Source organism: Pocillopora damicornis, chromosome 4 (genome assembly GCF_964200805.1).
Source record: "Pocillopora damicornis chromosome 4, jaPocDami1.2, whole genome shotgun sequence".
In the NCBI taxonomy this organism is placed as follows: domain Eukaryota; kingdom Metazoa; phylum Cnidaria; class Anthozoa; order Scleractinia; family Pocilloporidae; genus Pocillopora; species Pocillopora damicornis.
In genome coordinates this window covers 30,342,454-30,358,410 of record NC_142673.1, presented here as the reverse complement: position 1 = coordinate 30,358,410, position 15,957 = coordinate 30,342,454, and the positions used below count along the sequence as shown (strand labels likewise).

General features: G+C 36.4%; 3 protein-coding genes across 3 annotated transcripts; 1 reads left to right on the top strand and 2 right to left on the bottom strand.

Annotated features, from left to right (window-relative positions):
* Positions 1–571: 571 nt before the first annotated feature.
* LOC113676982 (cilia- and flagella-associated protein 157) lies at positions 572–6,994 on the bottom strand. Its single transcript, XM_027193728.2, has 7 exons — positions 6,031–6,994; positions 5,095–5,362; positions 4,401–4,544; positions 3,768–3,905; positions 2,969–3,174; positions 2,302–2,494; positions 572–1,127 (listed from the first exon to the last, which is right to left on the bottom strand). Exons 1-7 carry the CDS (start codon positions 6,618–6,620, stop codon positions 993–995), a joined length of 1,674 nt encoding a protein of 557 aa, XP_027049529.2. The 5' UTR covers positions 6,621–6,994; the 3' UTR covers positions 572–992.
* Positions 6,995–7,001: 7 nt separating this feature from the next.
* On the top strand, positions 7,002–8,633 carry LOC113676984 (uncharacterized). Its single transcript, XM_027193731.2, has 2 exons — positions 7,002–7,154; positions 7,600–8,633. Exons 1-2 carry the CDS (start codon positions 7,093–7,095, stop codon positions 8,300–8,302), a joined length of 765 nt encoding a protein of 254 aa, XP_027049532.2. The 5' UTR covers positions 7,002–7,092; the 3' UTR covers positions 8,303–8,633.
* Positions 8,634–8,867: 234 nt separating this feature from the next.
* LOC113676983 (deoxynucleotidyltransferase terminal-interacting protein 2) lies at positions 8,868–14,655 on the bottom strand. The gene is made up of 6 exons (XM_027193730.2): positions 14,301–14,655; positions 13,297–13,426; positions 12,996–13,091; positions 10,989–11,153; positions 9,966–10,075; positions 8,868–9,413 (listed from the first exon to the last, which is right to left on the bottom strand). The coding sequence occupies exons 1-6, from the start codon at positions 14,600–14,602 to the stop codon at positions 9,305–9,307; spliced, it is 912 nt and encodes a 303-aa protein (XP_027049531.2). The 5' UTR covers positions 14,603–14,655; the 3' UTR covers positions 8,868–9,304.
* Between the last annotated feature and the right edge of the window lie 1,302 nt (positions 14,656–15,957).

Here is a 15,957-nt window from a genome sequence, read left to right as displayed (position 1 = left end):
AAGGTTATCGAGGTGAAGTTACAAACAAAATGATTTGAAGGGAAACGACAATTGTTTGGAGGGTTTGAGCCACTGAAATCAGTTAAACAGTTTAATAAATGTAAGACAATTAGAAGAGAAAGGTCTTATAACTCAACTCCCATATAAATGAGTCTTGATGGGATGATGGCTTTTATGGCTAACCGGTTAAAAGTTTGGTCATTTTATGGCTAGCAGTTAATTTCTTTCCGCAATAATACTCTCCAAATGACGCATTGCACATAGACAAAGTCCTTACGGTTAACTTTTAACGCCACTAACAGTAAACCTCATTGCAACCCTCATAAATGCCTTCTCAATACATTGACGAGAGTAGCCCGTCCTTGGCTTCCAGATGGTAAATAAAACGCAACAGAAACGCCAGGCGAAAAGGAAGGAAGTTTGGGTCGAGTCGTGTAAAGGACTTTACGCGACCTCACCTCTACCTCCTCTCTCCTTTTTCTGCTCAGCGCGACTACTGCGCCCCGTCATATGTCCTATAGGCCTGAAACAAGCGATCTCCCGTTACCAAGGGTTATTCTCATCACAGACATTTGTCAAAATTACGGTGTTTATTGCACTCTAAGGATATATTTACACAATCCACGTGTCTAGCATCTACACACAAAACAAATACACTGCAAACAACAGGATTCAATCCGGACTGTTATCATAGGATAAAAATCTAAGCTTGCTAAGAATGTGTTACTCGGCAACTACAAGGACAAAATCGTTGTTCATTGTGGTAAAAAGTTTCCACGCGTGGAAAATGAGAGACTATGGCTGCATGTAGCAAGTCCACGTAGACAAAAGGACGTTCATTTCATTATCATTTGGACTGGGAAGTCCCCTCTAATAGCAGGGTTAAGGAAAGATTTGAACAACACAGCACTACAGATCCTATATGTGGCTTGAATGATCTCTGTCGGGAAAATAGTTAAAAATCCTGCAAATCTAGAGTCAATACAGCCGCGTCAAGGTATTCTACCACGTGACCCAGCGCCAACAGGTAGCTCTGTTCTGATTGGTGACTTATAGTCATGTGACAAAGAATGACCAGACGAGGTAGGGCTCCGTTTTGAAAGAAGCTGATCAGCGAAGAACATGGCCTGAGAGGAGAACAAACAAAGCGTTATAGCCGGGATTTTTCAGTTTGCGCTTTGTAATTCGTGATGATCTTTTACTTCCTTTTCTGTGCGCGTCACCTTTCACTTTATTCTTATCACAGAAGTGTTTATCTACATAAATGGTGAAACAGAGAATTAACTCTGAAGTGTAAATTAAAGTGCTATTTAAACCCATGAATAACCCACAGGGCGTTAGCCCTAATAAAGGGAAACAGGGAACCACACGAGGCAAAGAAAAAAATCTTTTGACCTCGGTGGGAATAGAACCCACGACCTCCGGATTAGATCTACCGTTACTCTGCCGACTGAGCTACGAGGTAGTAACGGTAGATCTAATCCGGAGGTCGTGGGTTCTATTCCCACCGAGGTCAAAAGATTTTTTTCTTTGCCTCGTGTGGTTCCCTGTTTCCCTTTATTAGGGCTAACGCCCTGTGGGTTATTCATGGATTTAAATAGCACTTTAATTTACAATTCAGAGTTAATTCTCTGTTTCACCATTTGTGTTCCCAGTGCTACGCGGCACAACATTCATATGTACCCTTACTTTCTCTTCGCCGCGATTCACCATCCTAAATCGTCCCCGACTTTCTCTGTGCGACCTCGTAGCTCAGTCGGCAGAGTAACGGTAGATCTAATCCGGAGGTCGTGGGTTCTATTCCCACCGAGGTCAAAAGATTTTTTTCTTTGCCTCGTGTGGTTCCCTGTTTCCCTTTATTAGGGCTAACGCCCTGTGGGTTATTCATGGGTTTAAATAGCACTTTAATTTACACTTCAGAGTTAATTCTCTGTTTCACCATTTGTGTTCCCAGTGCTACGCGGCACAACATTCATGTTTATCTACATAAGCAAACTAGTATCTAAAATTCTCCTTCTGATGATAACTTTCTGCGCAAAGCAAAACAAAACAAATAGGCAGAAGCCGTTGCCAATTGAAGTCACACAAGGTGACAATAGTAATGGGGGGACAAAGCCTGCCAACAAATTATTTTGCTAGAGCAAAAGCCTCTTGCAGATCACCTATGGATTCCAATAACTTAAAGCAATGTAGTAGTAATTCTCCACAATCAGGTGATGATCAAGGAGTTTGGTTATTTAAGAACCTTGTAGATAATTTATAACTTATAATCATTGGCAGTATGGTAATGAAAGCACTCACTTTTTGTGCACTGACTGTTTGTACACCAACACTTCTAGTCTGCCGACTGATAGGAGCCAATGGCGAAGAGGCCCCAGGCCTTTCTCCAAGCTTTGGATGAGACCTGGGAACTATTCCCAAATCACCTAGCTTGTAATGAGGAAGTGGACGATTCACTGCTGCTGCCACAGCCTGGGCCTTAGAGGGGAGTGTCCTGATATGCAACAAACATCAATGTCAGTATAAGTTATGTCTTGTTGTGTAAAAAGAATTCCTTCTTCAAAAGCAGACAATTCAAAGAAGTAAAATCTCACTTGAGATTTTATTGGACAGCAAAGCTTAACACACTGTTCATCAATGTTCATTTTTAAGGATGTTATTTAACCTCTTTCACTCCCAAAATCTTTTAGCAATTCATCTTACTGTCTGTCATACAATTCTCATGACGTTAGTTTGGAAAATTTTAGAATTGGGTCAACTAATAACCTCGTGATTTATATTTTTATTTATTCTTATTACTTTTCTTCTTGATATTGTAAGGAGAAATTCTTTCTTGGTCACTCGTAGGAGTTTAAGGTTGAGCTTATGTGGTGATATGCTTTATTACTATCAATTACTAATTAAAAGAAGTAATAAATCTTGACAACTTAAAAAATGAAAATTCAGAGCAGTCCTTCTGATTACTTACTCCTTTTTTCTATGAATGTGTCGTCCTATATCAGGGCTTGGGCTTGAGTATCCACTAGTCTTACGTGGTGGCATAAAATCTTTGGCACTGGGTCCCACACCAAATGTAACTGCATCATTCAAAATTCCTAGCAGTGTTTGAACAAGGTTCTCGCGTTGAGAGATGGCTTCTGCTTCATCAGGCTTTCCATTGACAACAGTGGGTGCCTGAAAACCAAGGGATGAAGGTATTTAATATTGAAATTTTAGCTTAACAGTTTCAGGAATATTCTTTATAACTGAGTTTGTTTGTTTGTTTAATGACCCATCAATGATTGCACTGCATTAATTGGCAAGGCTACCGTATTTTATTGTCAAAATCTGATGAAAACTTTTACAGTACACAGTTCCCAATTCTTAATTTATAAAGCAGTCTAAAGTGGTGCCCAATTCCTGTCTAAGGCATAAATTTAATTCCTGTTGAAGTCTACAGTTTTTAAAGTATAATTTTGTGCAATTGATTTCATTCCAGTTAATATATGAAGACCAAATGTTCACTTATTCAGTTAGGCTGCCTTTAACCCTAATTAACACCCAGAAGTGATTAACATGTAACTTTTCCCTATAAGGTCAGTACATTATAATCCACCAAACAGGTAATGAGAATTCTATCAGGTAGAGGTTGCTATGATATCTTGATCTAACACAAAATTGTTGTAACTACTGTAATCTATAAGGAAATGTGTAGCAGTTAGAGGGGAAAAATAACAATGAGATCTTGAGAGCTACAGTCCAAAACCATAATCAGTAACAGTTATTACCACTAATGAAGATCTAAGAGCTTGTGCTGCTTGAGACAAAATTCCAGTCAGTTCATCTTTCTTCTTCATGGACAGGTCTCTGTCCTTTGTAACTTTTGCAAGTTCACTCTCTAAGGACTCTTTTTTCTCTGTTGTGCTCTGCTCAAACATTAAAATGCAATAAAATTAATTACATTCATCTATACCTATAAGGTGTACCATATGTATCAACAACAAAAAACTTTTCTAAGGAATTCTAACATTTCAAATTTTTAAGAGAAAAAGTTTTGATTTAATATTTCAGCAATGTTAAAATAATACTTGGAGTATATAAAGAGCTGCTTACTAACTATCAACCTCAGAAAACTTAAACCAAGAAAAAGTTTTGTTAAGCAATTTATGTCAATAGGTTTGTTTATGAGTCACTCCTGCACTTCATTCATCTTAAGTCCTTGATCAGTGATTGGTCAAAATCAAATCAAAGGTGCATGAATATTTGCAAACTTTTTTGGTAAAACTAGAAAATTCAAAACTCTGTGAGAGGTTTGAAAAGGAATACATACCAAAAGCAGTTCATGATTTCAAACACCGTTATACATCAACTTTAAAGTACTTCCAGCAAACACAAATAAAAACAAAAGGAATCACACTCACTTTAAGCTCATCCTTCATACTGTCAACCTGAGCTCTCAGCAGATCAAGTTCACTCTCCAAGTCTTTTTTGTTTGCCTCACTCTCATCATATTCAAGTAACATCTCTTCTTGCTGCTTAGCTTTCTCTGCCAACATACGGATAATCTGAAAGAATACACACATGGCTTTTTTACATCCTGCAATTTGAAACTTAGGACCTTGAAGAGATAGGGAGGCTCCACATACATGTATTTCACCATTTCAGCAGATTGCAAGAGGGGTTCACTGTTAAGACCGCAAATACCACTTAAGCTGGTGATTTATGGATGAAAATAATACAAGTGGAGGACCTGCACAAATGAAAAGTGGCACTGCTGCTTATTACCTGCTTGTAATTAATAGACTGGTAACTCATACTCATTACACGTGATGCAATGTGTGCAAAAACCCACATTCCATCATTCCTTCAGCAGCTTTATTACTTATTTTCACAGCTCTACTGCTTAAATCTCCCACATCAACAGTACATGTAACTCCAGTTATAAAGATGTGGAGGAGAGAAACTATTTAAATGAAAAACAAATTTTATCAAAAATGAATGCAGATACAGCTTCCAGAGCTATCACTGGGTTACTGCTGATCACTTATGGAAAATTGTCACTAAGCTTTTTGATTACACAAACTCTGTACATGACAGTCTGCTGTTGGTAAGTACCTTTTGATTACTACTGTTCTTCTTAGCAAGCTCTTTCTCATTATGTTCCAGCATGTCAACCTGCATTTTCATTTTCTTCTCCTTTGTTCTAAGCTCATCATTTTCCTGGATAAGTTCCATAGTTTTATCAGACATTTTGGCCAGCTGAGCATTGATAGAGACATTCTCTCTAATGGTTCTTTTGGTTGTCTCAGCCATCTGTTTGTTTGATACTTTTCTAAATTCAGCAGCTACTTGATTCAGTCTTAGTACCATCTCTTTCTTCAACCTATGTACAAAGAAATGAAGGTAACAAGCATAAGTATCGTAGTGATTGTGATAACAGTCTGGTAGAAAAATGAACAGATGCCTTGTATACCCCTCTCCATTACACACCTCACAGCTTCTTACTTTGCACAACAGCACTTAAACTAGAGCCTGCTCACTTGCTCAGTCTAACTTTATGAAAATATGCCTTTCTGAGTGTTGTGAAACAAGACAGTTTAGGGAGAACACTCCTGTTTTTTAAAGAGAAACATGACATAGTGGTTACCTTTACAGCAATATAGACATGATGGACCATAGTCAAAGAGCTGCAAACTTTGAACTTTCTCAAAAATTTTTCCAACCATCACTAGTTAATAGTGATTTGGTCGGTAAAATTTTTGAAACAGTACACGTGGGATACTGATTGTGATTATCTACTCTGTCACCATCTGTGGTTAAGCATCTTGTATCTTAGCAATTTGCCTGCAGTCTCTATTACGTTTACCGCATCTGCTGAGGTTCTTTCATCTCAATCACCTCAAAAAACCAAGCCTGGCAAAGTTAGATATTTCTTAATGTCTAATTGACGTGGCATCGCACATAACAAATTAAATAACTCTCGCTAATTATGTTAAACAGGAGGCATAATGACGTGTATTTATTTCATACAAAGGGATTAAAATTACAGACCTATCTTTGTCCACGACGGCCTTTCTCTCCAGATTGTAAATAACCTCTTTATGATCCTTTTGTTGTTTTTCCAATTCCTCCTCCATCTTCGCAAACTTTGCCATCAAATCTTCTTTTTGAACACGGAATTCTTCTAAAGAGGCTAACTTTCCGCCCAGAACCATATTCTCTGAAGTTAACTGGTCCTTGATTTCCTGCATTTCAGTTCTTAAAGTCGCCAGTTGTACTTCGTACTGATCCTTCTCTCCATCCTTGGCCTGCTGTAATCCTATCAAACGATCTTGAAGATCAGCAATTTCGTCCGCTCTTTGTTCCAACTGTTTCTTCAAAAACGACACAATTTCCTTTTTATCCGTCGTTTGTTGCTCATACTGTGATCTGTAATCCTGATTAGCAATTTCAAGCTCGTCGCATTTTTTCTGATAGCGAACTAACCTTTCTTCTAAATCTCGTATCTGTATAAGAAAATATTCCTTCGAAAGTTCATTGAGCACATCACTCGATGGTGCTGCAGTAGGTGACTTTTTGGCACTCCTTTTACCACTCTTCTTCTTCTTTCCACTCTTCTTTCCCTTCTTTTTCGGGGGCATAACTCAAAACTATCGGGGAGTATTGAAACGGTAAACCACTTCGAATGAAATCTACAGTGTCACACACAGTCACAAAAAAAACAACATGGCGATCGTGGTTGTGGTTGCTATGGGAACTTCGAAGTATACAGCACACTTTTTCCATTACAGCGGATTTCATGAAACCCTTTATATGTCATGTAAGCACCATAACATGTGACAACAGTAAATTCTGGCGGTTTTGATAACTTGATCGTTATTTCAGTTTTTTTTTCTTGATCATAAAATGCGGAGAAGATGACTTAAAGTATCTCGTAACGCTCACTGTGTTCTGATTCCAGGCAAGATACCTGAGGATATTAGACCTATTGAATATATTGATTTCGCAAAGGGCTGTGGTTCGAAAAGGGTGCATTGTCTTGGCCGCTGGCCCGTGGTTAACGCTGTGAACTCATGGAGATTTTCTCGGACGTGACGATATCACCAAATACACATGGGTAAAGGTGACCACTGCGCCGTGTTTGGATGTCGAAATGATCGGAGGTATCCAGAAAGGTAATATTTTTCGCATGTGATCTTCAAGAATTGATGCCGAATTCCTGGAAATTTAGACGCCTGTCAGCGTGCTCATTGAACTGTGGTGCTTTTATAACATTAGTGCGTTTTAGGCATTCGTTTGTTGGTTTGTTTGTTTTGGCAGGAGTTATAAGTCTTTTCTTCAATATTATAAGGGATGTAATAACCCTTTACACCCCAACATCTGCATCCAAATTCTCCACTCAGCTCTCAACATTTCCCGAAGAACTGAAACGAAGAAGTTGTTTAACCATCAAGAGTTTCTTTATTTGTTCATCACTTCCTTTATTCTCACGACTTCAGTGTGTAATTCAAGGGTGATATTTTAAGGAGAAATTAGATGCTAGTCACTCTTGGGGCCATCAAGTTAATTAGCTTATACAAACAACTTATGGTGGCTGATGGAAATCCTTATTATTTGCAGGTGGGTTGTGAAACCCCATATACATTGTATGAAGTGGCATAAGCCGAATCAAAAGCACTTTAAAGTATGGGAGCGAATTATCAACCGCAAAAGCTTTCAGGTGACAGAAAACACAAAGGTATGCAGTAATCATTTTGTATTTGGCAAACCCTTGGGTGACCATTTGCACCCTGAGCTGTGGCTAAACGGATATGATACTGAGGAAACTCATAGTGAAGAAGTTTCAAGAATTCTGGAGTCCTTGACTAACGTTGATGTGCAGAGTGATATGTTCATAAACCCTCACACTATTAAAAGAGACACAACACATACCCAGACAAGCAATGGGAAATTTAAAATGCTCGATGTTCTTCCTAAAGACAATGCAGGAGTTCTACAGGCTGTACCTGAACAAAGTGCTGAAGTTTCAAGTGAAGACAATACAAAGGAAACAAGTGAGTTGCTGACATCAGTTTCAAATGCCTTGGAAAATGATCACACATACTGTATGTACGAGCAAAGTGGAGATTGTAAGGAAGACTTTGCTTGTCAAGCTAGATTATGCTTGAAGTGTAAAAAGGAACTTTTGTCTATTCTTGAGGAAAATGAAAGGCTTAAAAATGAAAACAAACAGCTACAAAAAGCTCTTGCTGAAGCAAATCAAGTCATTGTTGAAAGAACCAAGAGAGACTATGTGTTCTGTGTACAAAACAAAACATTCTGATTCAGCCCTTATGAATTTAAGCACTGGACTAGCTAACTTTGGTAATAAATCAAATGAATTAAAGCTCAATAGTACTAAAATCACTTACTGATTTACTTTCAGTGTAACTATGCAGTTAGGCTAGGCATGAACAGAAGGCATCAGCTGTAGTTGCATTTTCTTTGTAAGAAATTAACTATGATGTGTTGGGGTAGCAGAAACTGATATCTCATGAACAAACTGAGGGTAGTTGCATTCATCAGTTTGTAAAAAAAAAAAAAAAGATAGAAAAAGGTGTCATGAAGGTGTTAGATAGTAGAAAATTGTTTAATAAAATTGAATGACAATCTGATGTTGGATTTCAGAGCAAATAAATATTTGATCCATGGGAACTAGGGAACTATCAAATCATTGTCACTGTATTTGACTGACTTGTCAGGGAATTTCATAAACTTATGACAGTGGTGACCATGTAATAAATTGAAAAATGGGGCTGTTAACAAAGAGTTTATGCCATAGATATGCACATTATCTCTAGAAAAAGAGCTGGAGAATGAAATAAACTAATCTGACCACATCCAACAAATTTCAAGATGAGGGAGTTATTGTTTATTAAATGTTTCAGGTCATCATTGTGATGCCATGAGACCAGCTTTGGATTTATTGATAGACTATTATTTACTTACTTTTATCCCAATATTTTTTCATATTAATGTGTGATAGCTCAGGCTAGCCCAATATACTACCCTGTCTTCCTTTGAGTAAGGTTTTCCAGTCAAAATGATTGACTTAATTTCATTGTAGACATAACCTCTTAGGTGAGGGTTTCTGAAAACTTTGCAGATCTAAAATTGAATTTCGCTGAAATAACATTCAAATGTTTACTTACTAATTTGACAACTTGATCTTTGGTCCCTACTATTGAGGAAAATACATTTATTTCTTGACTGTTTTATAATGAATAAATAATTGAAAAGTGGCCCATCATAACCATAAAAATACTGTAGCATCAAAGTCACTGCCTCAACTTCTCATTGCAGTTTGTTTTCTTTTGTCCTTTTTCTGTTTATAAAACCCTTTCTTTCCACTTTGTTTTGCAGCTTGTATTTCTAGGTATTTTTTCTTGTTGTATCTGCAACAGACAAATACAGTGCATTACTATTCATGTAATTCCACCTACAACTGTATTTTTCCAAGGGAAGATAAACTGAGGCATGGTCTGTACTTGTGTCTCCATTGAAAAATGTTACTCGTAGTGAGAAAGAAAGTTTGCATATGAACCTTCAATGAAAAAAAAAGACTTTCAAAAGAAAGGACTAATGTGAGGTACTTGGACTAATATCAAGAGAAATTCAACAAAGCATAAAAAAATCTATCTTCATATGACAAAATAAATCAACTTTTTTAGTTTCTGTGACAAAACATTGTTGGAACTATGCAGGCATAAATTACCAGCTTTATAGAAGTGGCAAACATATGCACATACACATCAACTAATCACAATAAGCTTGCTACTAATGACCTAATAATAGTATGGGCATTCAGGGTTGTTAATTTTTCACGGTTTTCAACTTGTAACTGCTTGCTGTTTGTTAGAGTAATGAAATAAGTTCCTTTTTAGCCTAAAACCCCTTGTTACACTAACCAACACCATTGATATTACTGATTGAGTAATTGGAAATACCTCCTAAATTCAGCATCTGCAAGAAGCTCATCTATCATGTTAGTCTTTCGTTGCCGTTTTGGAATACGAGAGGAATAGAAGTCTGCTGTACCCTCCACAACTGTACCAATCTAAAAAACAGGACCAAAGATATGCTTATTCTAGTTCAATAACATTTTGTACATGTTAAGCAACAGACTTCCTCAAGTTGATATATTGTTGTTGCCCATATCAATAGACTCCTTGTGGTCATCCTAGATATTGTTTTAAACATTATTGTCACCTGTAGTTCCATGCACACTACTAAAACTATCGCATTCACAAATGTGAATTTCACAAGTTCATAACCCACCTTCCTATTACCAACAGCAATGGTTGTTTAACCGATTAATTATACTTGTTACCAATTGATAATCAACATGAAATAACAGTACTCCTGAATACAATCATAATGATATCACAAGGAAATACATGAAGTTAAACTGTGTTACTTTTCCTCAACAGGAGTGAGGACCACTTGAATTTACTTAAAAATTTAAGTTTCAGTCTATAATACACACAACAAAAAACAAGGGTTACACAAAAATCTTCTTCTATCAGCTTCTATTTCAGAATATTTGCAATGACAGCAGGTATGAGGGATAAAAACACTTTTTCCTTTGCTAAACTTTCCTCAAAAGTTGGTGCTTTGTGTGGTGGTTTTAAGCTGTCAGTTGTATTAATCCTTTAACTCCCTAGATCTCATTAGTAATTCTCCTTTGTGTCTGCTATACAGTTCTTTTAATGTTAGTTTGGAGAATTTGGGATTGTATAAACTTATAATCCCCTAATTGATATTTTTCTTCCTTCTCATCACTTGTCTGCTTGACATTGTATTGATATTGTAAGGAGAAATTCTGGCTTGGTCACTCATGGGAGTTACAAGGTTGAAACAAATCACATCTCAAATCAAAGAAATTATAGAAGGCTGTTTTAGTTCCTTGAAAGATTATGCATGCCATACTAGGATTACCTTAAAAGAATAATTAGTAATAATAGCATTACCTGGAAATATTTGGGTAACGCTGATGAATCGTTCTTCTTGTAATGGTGTTTCTTGTCTAAAACATTTCTCATCTTCATTAACTTCATGTCACGTTCAATCTCTGGTGTAATCTGAGTTGCTGGAAGATTAAACCACATTGGTCCTGCAGTCTCCTCTCTAGCTTTCTAGAATGCCCAAGGACACACAAAATTGGATTACATTGTGTACATCTAAATATCTCAATAAGCAACTGACCTCAAAATTTGACCAAAGAAAGCTAAAACTACATTTACATTCTTTACATGACCACTTTCAATAATTACAATTTTTGCCTGCAGTCTACAATTTTTCAGCTTTACTAAGGGCAGTTAAGGATCTATATGTAAATAACATAAATCCTAGCCCTTGTTGCTTGAAAGGAGGATAATGCTATCCAGCCATTATATCTCTATCTTATTCTAGTGGACAGCAATTTACTTGTTGGATAGTGTTTCCTGCCCTATGAACAACTGCATGGTAGGTCCTGGTCTATGAATCATATCGGTTAGATTGACACCATTCTCTGCTTCAATGCTGCTACTCATTTCTCATTGAAGTGATTAAATTTTAATTACAAACAAAAATGGCATGTGTTGTTGACAGCTGCTATCATTGATGAAAAACAACTTACATATATTATGTAGTTTCATTTCACTGGACATAAAAACAGGTTTTCAAAGTCAATTTCCTCTTAACATTTACATATGCATGTCAAGTTATCTTAAAGTTTTTGTCAACAAAATCTGGTCAAAATATTAGAAGTTTAGTTATTTTCGCTCTTTAATTAGAGAAAGTAGTCAAGTTTAATTTGCCAAAAAATTGTAAAATCATAAAAAGAATGTTAAATAAGTTGATAGAATGTTTTGGGAGAACCCATACAGAAGAGCAAAGGTGTCACAATCAGGGCCTCTAGCATAGCATTGGCATTTGCAGCAGGCTTTCATCTGTGATCTCTATTTGCATAATTTGTTTACATCATGTCTTGCACTTCGCAACAAAAGGGAATTTCTAACAAAATGTGCAAAAGGTTGGGAAAAGAGAGTCTTCATTAAACTAACAAAAAGAGGAAAGTTGTGAGAGAGCCCAAGCTAAATAAATAAAAGTCGAGTTTTTCTTTTATCCTAGCTTGCTTTGCCCACTTTTCCTTCTGTTTTTCCCAATGAACTTTAGATTTTGTGTAATTCATGTCCCTCTTTGGGTGAAATAACCTTTCCCGTAAATTTCAAAGGAGTTCTTTATCACAAGACTTGCAATGAGGTTCAATGTTGTATTTCATTGGACAGAGGCATGACCACTTTGACATGCCCTTCAATGAGGTGTGAAAACTGTGATTTCTTTAGAAGTCAAGTACTCATGGTTTTTTTTTACATGAGTTACCTCTACTTGAACAAATTAATGGGGTATGTAGATTTGCTGGATTTTTATGAAAATTGGCCAAAACATTCATCAGATATGAATGCACAAAAATGTGTGATGCTATGATGAAATTGGAAATATTTCTCTTGTAATATCACAAAGCCTGACAACAACCAAAATATTTCCTATTGTCCAACTTCGTAGCCTAACACACTTTGTTAGCCTATTATCTGCTGAGTGATCCTGTCCAATTTATTTTAGGGTTCACAGTAATATGGAGGCTGGTAATTCAGTAAAGCAAACACTGTCAGTGTTGAGTTTAAAGGCTGGTGCTCAACCACCTTAACAAGATTTTTGAAAAATTTTGTTATCTTTAACAGTGGCATATAGTTTTCTATGATGTCTTTAAAAGTAACATGCGAAGGACAATTTTTATGGAAAGCACCCTATTTTGTTGACAATAACCTTAGGAAACTTCATTTGAAGATAAAATATTTCTTTATTTCACCTCAAAAATAATCATCATTGTCATCATGAAGTTGTAAAGTATAGAAAGTCACTGCTTGAAACTAAAATCAAAATTGCTGTATCTTGGATTTATGAGGAAGTAATTAATAGAATGAAAATATTACCTTCCTCTGTTTTTTCTGAGCATATCGGGAAACATGCATTGGGGGAATAGACTGCTGTTTTTCAAAATCACTTGTGATCACACTTCTTTTCAACAGCTGAAAGAACAAAGGACATCATCATGCCAGTACTCAAAACCTTAACATTCAAATCATGACAAAAGCAATGTTAGTATAACAAAATTTAATATTTTATCAAGAATTTATTTCCAACTTCATTAATCATAAGTCTAAACAGTCATATGATTTGGTTGAAATCTCAAAAAATACACTTAAACCATATGATGGTAAGCAGTTGTTTTACCTCTCTGTTATTACAGATGTCATCAAAGCTTTTACTTGTTGTGACAGGTTTGAAGCTGTTTTTGTCAAACTTGAGATATAAATCTTGTGTATTGATACCAACTTGTAGCTCTGATGACAGCTCTGAAGGACTAAACAACAACAAACTCCGTTTAGTATGTATGTATGTATATATATGTGTGTATATTCAATGGGGAGCTTGTTACTCCGGAGTAAACATTACTAATTAAGTTAGATTCCTTTTTCTCTCTAATTTTTGTCACTTATTTGTATTCACAAGCCACCCATAGTTCTTTATTTGCCTTTCATTGTTTAACCCTTCACAGTTTGTAATTTAGACCTTTGTTGTATTACATAACCTCAATCCTAAAATTTCTGTTTTGTATATAAGTTGCAATCATTGTAAATAGATTTTTAGTTTTTAATTTTTAACCTGAAGAAGGCTGAACGGCTGAAATGTTGTGCATTGAACTCATCCAGAACAGTCAAGAGTTGGCCTCTTTTTTACCTCCTTATAGTGCACATACTACTTTTTTATGATACATATAATACATTCTGGCCAAAACTTAGAACAAACTGACTTGGAATGAAATCAAATGACCATAGATGGACGTGATCATAAAACATCTAAGCTGATTAGGCCATGTAAATCGAACTTGCTCAACTCCTTGTTAATCACCTGTAACCTGTAAAGTCACTCTATGTATGTAAGTCTTTGTGATTTTAAGACAGGCTGGCCCAGTTTAGCCCAAAGGTGGTTTAATTTAAAGGTGGCCTGCATAAACAACGAAGGCCACAAAGACAAAACTCGCCACACACCTAGAAAATTGGCAATAAGTCCCACTAAATTAGAGTGAATCGAACAGTGCTAAAGGCCAAAGAAAGCAACGATAACACCGAAATTTGATGGTATTTGTTGTTTCTCTCCCGTGATCAGATGTGTGAATTACAGAGAGCGAACCAGCTTACAGAAGTCGAATGGTAAACGTCTGAGGTACGACTTACTCTTTTACTTTTCGTTTAAATTCGTCTGGAATACTGAGAAATTCATCTGTTTCAGAGAGAGAGGAAGAATTCCCTGCATTTGCTAGTAGCTCATCTTGTGAACTTCCTATCCTGTCTACACAGAAAACTTGTTCATCATTCTCTTCTTCGTCTTCACTGTTTGTAGTTTTCAACGCAATGTAATCATTTTCTTTAGAGGTGAACTCAAGTGTTTCAATAACTCCAGTTTCATCTTGACTACTTCCTTCATTTTCGGAAGAAGTTACAGTTTTTTTCGCCTGAAGACGCTTGCTTCTTCTCATTTTTTCAGATTTTGGATTTTGTACCCACGCCGCACAAAGTTCAGCAGTAAGTTTATATTGCGGGCGCTTTGAAGACTCGTACCCAGTCTTATTTTTTTGTTTTTTCTAGTTCCAACCTTTCCCGGCTGCGCTCTCGCGCGGACAATTATTTGGACATTTATGAAAGTGGATACTTCTATTACGCGTGACAAGAAATTAAAGAGGGCATAATGATTTCTACGTCCTTTTTGCCGGAATCCCTTTCTCGCATTTGTTCAGGCCTTCGAAATATTAAAAACTGATAAGGCTAATCAAACTCGTCAGCGAGTACATGAACTAAAAAAAAGTGATCGAATCCTTCTTTTCTTTATTATTTTTTACATCCTGAGGTATCCCAAAAATAGTTTTCTTAGGCACTGTCATCTTTTCACTGTTGCTGATATGCTGAATTTTTCTTTTCCTCTTTTTACGAATGTTTCTCGCTACCAAAGTTAGCACGACGGAAGCTTGAAAGAAATGCTTCTAGAGCTACTTGGCGCTCAGTGTCTTACAATGGTAAAGAGAAAACAACACTTTTATTTAATTTTCCAATAAAGGATACGTCAGTATAAATGTACTCATAAACTAGAAACTTCTCGGCTCATTCAACTTCAAACTGAGAATTTTTCTTTTAATTAATTATTGACAATTGAATCTCTATAGATTAAATTGAAAGCTCTAAAAAAAAAAAAAGAAAAAAATTGAATACAAGCTCGTTCACAGAATCGAACATAAGGTTGAATTATATTTCGCTGTTTGTCAAAATAGGTTTCGTCGGTAAATCTCGCTCTTTCCAGGGCTGATAATCTGTAAGGCTGCCAGCTTGATTTTGAATAAGCTGCGCCAACCGTAGAAAAAGCTTTCAAATCGTTCAGAATTGTCTTCTTTTTCAAGCATCACCTTTTACACCTTGATTAGTCGCGAAATGAACTGATAATCCCACAGGGAAATCTATCCACTTCACACCTACTGAAAGGTAATTTCTCACCATCATTAACAATTTTGCTCAATGTCGTTTGGAAATCTTGACTTTAAGAGGATATTTGAGATTTCTGTGGCATAAGCTCTGGCGCTTTTGTGGAATTAGCAGCGTCACAAATTAAAGAGTCTTATGTGCATGTCGAGACTTGAAACATATTAAAGAGCTTTCGAGAGTTACGTGTTGCATTAAGGGTTTTTCCTGTTGAAAAGGATAGAGCAGGAAATAAACTTGGCCGATTAATCAGATCTGCCTTGAATTGATCGTTTACAAAAGATCATTGAGTGTGACGAAGTATTGTTTCAAAACATCTAGAGCAAAAGAAAAAAAGGAAAAAATTGGTCGGCACCATAAAACC

Excerpts from the sequence above, each read along its gene's own strand:
- LOC113676984 (XM_027193731.2), top strand. The coding sequence starts at position 7,093 with ATGGGTAAAGGTGACCACTGCGCCGTGTTTGGATGTCGAAATGATCGG. Across the intron at positions 7,155-7,599 it reads GATCGGAGGTATCCAGAAAG|GTGGGTTGTGAAACCCCATA; the intron begins GTAATATTTTTC and ends TATTATTTGCAG.
- LOC113676982 (XM_027193728.2), bottom strand. The coding sequence starts at position 6,620 with ATGCCCCCGAAAAAGAAGGGAAAGAAGAGTGGAAAGAAGAAGAAGAGT. Across the intron at positions 5,363-6,030 it reads GCCGTCGTGGACAAAGATAG|GTTGAAGAAAGAGATGGTAC; the intron begins GTCTGTAATTTT and ends CTTTGTACATAG. Across the intron at positions 3,906-4,400 it reads GTATGAAGGATGAGCTTAAA|AGCACAACAGAGAAAAAAGA; the intron begins GTGAGTGTGATT and ends ATGTTTGAGCAG.
- LOC113676983 (XM_027193730.2), bottom strand. The coding sequence starts at position 14,602 with ATGAGAAGAAGCAAGCGTCTTCAGGCGAAAAAAACTGTAACTTCTTCC. Across the intron at positions 13,427-14,300 it reads TTTAAACGAAAAGTAAAAGA|TCCTTCAGAGCTGTCATCAG; the intron begins GTAAGTCGTACC and ends GTTGTTGTTTAG. Across the intron at positions 9,414-9,965 it reads GCAGATGCTGAATTTAGGAG|ATACAACAAGAAAAAATACC; the intron begins GTATTTCCAATT and ends TGTCTGTTGCAG.